This window comes from Nematolebias whitei, chromosome 15 (genome assembly GCF_014905685.2).
Source record: "Nematolebias whitei isolate Nwh7 chromosome 15, NemWhi1, whole genome shotgun sequence".
NCBI classification, from domain to species: Eukaryota; Metazoa; Chordata; class Actinopteri; order Cyprinodontiformes; family Rivulidae; genus Nematolebias; species Nematolebias whitei.
Genome location: NC_056512.1, coordinates 30,523,550 through 30,527,856, shown reverse-complemented (window position 1 = coordinate 30,527,856; position 4,307 = coordinate 30,523,550). Strand labels below are relative to the sequence as shown.

Genomic DNA, 4,307 nt, shown 5'->3' with positions numbered 1-4,307 from the left:
CAGCACAGTTAAAGACAAACATTTAAAATCTGGAGTCTTCTGTAAAGAAAGTACCTTGAATAGCAACTGCTTGATTTCTTGTTAGTAAAGATGATCCTGCAAACCTCTCCACAAGTAATTTCCACAATTTAAAGGAATTAAAAAAACTTGTATGGTGTTAAAATTCAATCTGTGATGAATCCGTATGGACTAAGGTGCAACAGAACTGTGTAAATACAAACGAGATGTTTTTGTTGTGAACTTGTGATTATTTATTACCATGAAAGTTTTAGTTAAGCATCATGCTCTTGATCACGCAGCTTTGTTAAATAAAAAAGACATGTGCAAAATGTCTTCCTTCCCATGTTACAAATATTTAAAATCTTTATTCTAAAGTTGTTCATTGGTTAAAGAAGGCAATGCTGTGAGCTGGAAGTTGCCGGTTCAAATCCCCTGATTGTTACATCAAAATTTAGGTAGGGAAGATGAAGCACTCCCATTTGCTTCCTCTTTCTTTTGTCCCACTCTGGGTCCTTCACCCCCATCTGCTCCAAAGGGCTGTGGTATCTGGGTGGTCAGTGGGTACATCAGGAAGGACAGCTGGCATACAACAATTGCCAGATCTTCATGCAATTAGCTCACTGTGGCGACTGAAGAAGGGAGCACCCAAAAGAAGACAACAAAATTGTAAAGATTAAATGAGGTTGGACTTGTCTGGAGGTTCTGGAAGCAAGTAATACAAAAAGTTACTCGTAGTTTTATGGTTTCTCTAAGCAGTGGTGTCCAATTCTGGTCCTCTGGGGCAGCCATCTTGCATATTATAGTTGCTTTGCGGATCTTCAGCTGGTCAAGTTCTGCAGAAACCAGATTAATTATTCAAACCAGGTGTGTCAACAGTGGCGATTTTAGCCTCTTTTGGGAGATGCTCAAACACCCCTAAATTTTAACTAAAAATAAAGAAACCATCATTAGGATTTTGTCAGGAATCTTACTTCTCAAATCTTAGATTCACCAAAAAAACTGTAATAAATTTGGAAAAAATATGGAATAAATATCACTCTTAAACAGGCCAGTAAAATCTATGATTTTTTTGCATGAGTCAGATCCTCTGCGCCACATGGCAATCAATCCAGTAGGCTAGTCAGCAACAGACCAATCGGCGACCTCAATTTGTGCAGAAGTGAAATGGCCCTTACCTGCAGGAGCTGCACCTCCTTTTCCTCCAACATTGTCGGGGGTTTTGTATTACAAATGCTTTGCAGTCATGAAAATTTCATGAAAAATCATCAGAAAGAAATGGTTAAATGTCAGTGGAGAACATGTAATTCAAACACCGTTATCGTGAGCGTTAAGAGGCTGGAATACAGTTTATTCCATTTCCAAAACCTAAACGGAGTCTGGAACAATGTAAGAGATGGATAAAGGCTGGTGGCTGACCTCATGAGTCACTGAATACAACAGTGATAAAATCCTTGTCTGTACGAAGGTAACTGCAAATAAATCCTCCATTTTTGGTCAAAATTAAGTTCAATTAAAGATCAGTACTTGAATCTAGATGTGCTTTGTTTTGTGTGATTTCTAAGTAGATACATGTTGCAACTTCTGGTTGCATAATTTAGTCTTTGTTTGCTATGATCCTTTAAAAGTCCTGTTTGTGACTGGGCTCTTCGTTTGCGTCCATACCGCCCTGAACACGTCCGTTCTCATCTGATCTCAGGAGCTAAGCAGGGATGTGCCTAGTTATTACCTGGATGAGAGAACACCTGGGAATACCAGGCGCCATACGCTTCTCACAAACCACACCATAAGGTTCGTTGTTCAAGCCAAGAGCCATTGTCAGTACTGGAGGTTAAGCACCTCTAAAAGGTCACATCCTAGAATTGCCCGTGTGTCAAAGCAGAGGAACAACCAAAACATGCAACATGATACATTCATTCATCTTTTACTGGAAAAAAATAACTGAAATGGATTTTATCAAGGTCAAAGTAATTTTAAAACACTTGTAATAGTTTTAGTCTAAATGTACATCTTCAAGCTGGTTTGTGAAATGCTTCTTTATTTAATAGCTACTGTTCATGCAATAATATTGTGTGTGTGTGTGTGTGGGGGGGGGGGGGGGGGTAATTAAAAATCTTGTCTTATGTGCAAAATTAAGGATTTATATTAGGTCGGCGTAAATATTTGTCACTATGTCACTAGAAGCTCTATTTAAGAGATCCTCCTGAACGTAGACATGAAGCTGACCCCAAGTAGTGGGTGGTTTTCTTCTTCTTTGGATTTTCTTTGGCGGTCGGTAAACAACAATTTGGTGCATTATACCACCAACTGGTATAGGATGTGAACAACAATGATGCAACTTTTCCGACTTTCAGTCCAAACTCAGGAACAATGAATGTTGTACTCTTTGATGCATCTGTATATATGTTTGAGCCTGAAGCAGAACCAAGAAGGGACTTGTAACTATCCTCCATCCACCCATCCATTTTCCGAGCTGGATAAAATAAAAAAGCAACATGCCTAATTCTGTTTTGGTGTGCTGCTGCATTTAGGTGTAAAGACAGGTCACTATGAAAAATTGGGTTGCCACATCAAAATCCAAAATGTCTGCCATCGTATGTGTGTGTGTTTTGGGGTGGGGGATCAGTTACCACAATATTTTGAGAAAGCTATGCTTTCTAGTTTTTTTTATATTGCTTAAAAGTAATTTCCTCAAATGATTGGGGTGGTTGAAAATTAATGTAAAGTGGCCAAGGCCACCATTGGCACCCCCTAGCTTCACCATTACACCTGGTGTTGGATAGTTTCCTTTGCTTGCCAAGACTGTCACTCTACGCTGCTTCGGACAAGTGGGAAAGAAAACAAGCTCAGTTCTTATGCACAATGTAAATCCAACCCACTTGCCCTAAAAACATTTAGGTTTACCTGTTCAGGTTCAGTCCAGAAAAACACTCATCTCAAAAATGACAAACATTCACTATTCAAATCCCTCAGTGATGAGTGGCATCGGTGTACAGCTTGTCACATATCCATAATATATTCTATAACTGTATCTGAATTCAACATATTTTTGATTCCTTTCTTCTTGTATAATATTTTCAAATATATTATTGGTTCTGTAAGCATCCGTGAATGTATGGTTGGTTGTGGTAGTTGTGGTTCATGACCCTACCAAAACTTTTTTTGTTTTTGTCTTTTTCCCAGCATGATTTTAGCACATCTTTGTTTTTGTTGTTATTCATGACCTTTTACATTTTGGCCAATAGTTTAAAGCCAACTGATCCTTTCTAATGTTGGTGGTTCTCCTATTTCTACTAGTATTGATCCTGTAGGTGTTGAGCAGTTGGTGTTGCTCAGCTGCCACACCTGCAAACAATTAGCTCCAATTGCTCTGCCTGCAGCAGCTGTTGACGCTCCCTTTGGTAACAAATAGGGAACAAATATAAGGAAGAGACGGGAGGGTCAGTGGTACAGGACAGAGTTTTACTCAAGTCTACTCCTGCTCTGTTTGGTTTAGGCTGAAGTGTATGAAAAGTACTGGGTGCTGCTTTTCAGTTGATTGCCATGACTCCTGCACTCCTTTTGTGGTATGCTCATTTATTTATTTTATCTGCTTGCTTATATGTTTAAGGAGCTTAAAACATGGTGAATTTTCTCTCCCCCCAGGATTTCTTGGATGTATTTACTCCTAGATGGCAGTCTTGGATTTCAAATTGCAAAAGGTAAGGGGTGTGTGGGGTGTTTTTTTTTTTTTTTTTTTTTTTTTTTTTTTTAAATCCTTTGAATTTTAAAATCTCATTCTAATGCTTATAAATCTTGCAGATGGAAGCTTTCGAACCTCAATATCAGATCAAAATTTTGAAGATGATGACCATGATTTAGAGTTTGAGGGTGGAGAGTCCTCGGCAAACCAGCAAAGTAGTTATATCTACACAGGCTTGTACACGCCTCCAGGAGCACCAGCACCTAGCTTCAATGTTGACTTTGACCAAAATGTGCCCAGCTCAATCTGGCAACCATCAGTCCAGTACCCACCTGTTAATGCTGAATCTCCAAGTTCTGCACCCTCTGGTGCTGCAGTGGAATCTGTCCAGGGTAAAGAAGTGGGGCAACCAACAATCCAGTACCCACCTGTGAATGCTGAATCTCCAAGTTCTGCACCCTCTGGTACTGCAGTGTGGTATGTCCAGGATAATCGAGTGAGGCGACCAACAATCCAGTACCCACCTGTAAATGTGCAATCTCCAAGTTCTGCAGTGTCACTTGGTCAGGGAAATGAAATTTGGCAACCAACAATCCAGTACCCACCTGTCCAGGATAATCAAGTGAGG

The 4,307-nt window shown here is 39.7% G+C and overlaps 2 protein-coding genes across 5 annotated transcripts in view; one reads left to right on the top strand and one right to left on the bottom strand.

Annotated features, from left to right (window-relative positions):
* The window catches only part of LOC119421149 (ankyrin repeat and SAM domain-containing protein 4B-like), a gene marked incomplete at its 3' end in the record, with an annotated part of 2,842 nt that extends 1,634 nt beyond the window's left edge, over positions 1–1,208 (bottom strand). The window contains exons 1-2 of the mRNA XM_037688539.1: positions 1,176–1,208; positions 622–629 (exon numbers count right to left, since the gene is read on the bottom strand). Coding sequence (XP_037544467.1) covers positions 622–629; positions 1,176–1,208 — 41 coding nt within the window. The remainder of the gene's footprint in view (positions 1–621; positions 630–1,175) is intronic.
* A 2,201-nt stretch (positions 1,209–3,409) lies between these two features.
* The window catches only part of LOC119420977, a 1,548-nt gene continuing 650 nt past the window's right edge, over positions 3,410–4,307 (top strand). Inside the window, exons 1-4 of one of the 4 annotated variants that reach the window (XM_037688363.1) lie at positions 3,410–3,563; positions 3,643–3,698; positions 3,799–4,179; positions 4,261–4,292. In XM_037688363.1, coding sequence (XP_037544291.1) covers positions 3,541–3,563; positions 3,643–3,698; positions 3,799–4,179; positions 4,261–4,292 — 492 coding nt within the window. In that variant the 5' untranslated portion in view covers positions 3,410–3,540. Of the gene's footprint in view, positions 3,564–3,642; positions 3,699–3,798; positions 4,293–4,307 lie in introns of all 4 variants that reach the window. The other 3 variants (XM_037688366.1, XM_037688365.1, XM_037688362.1) reach the window with 3 other exon arrangements.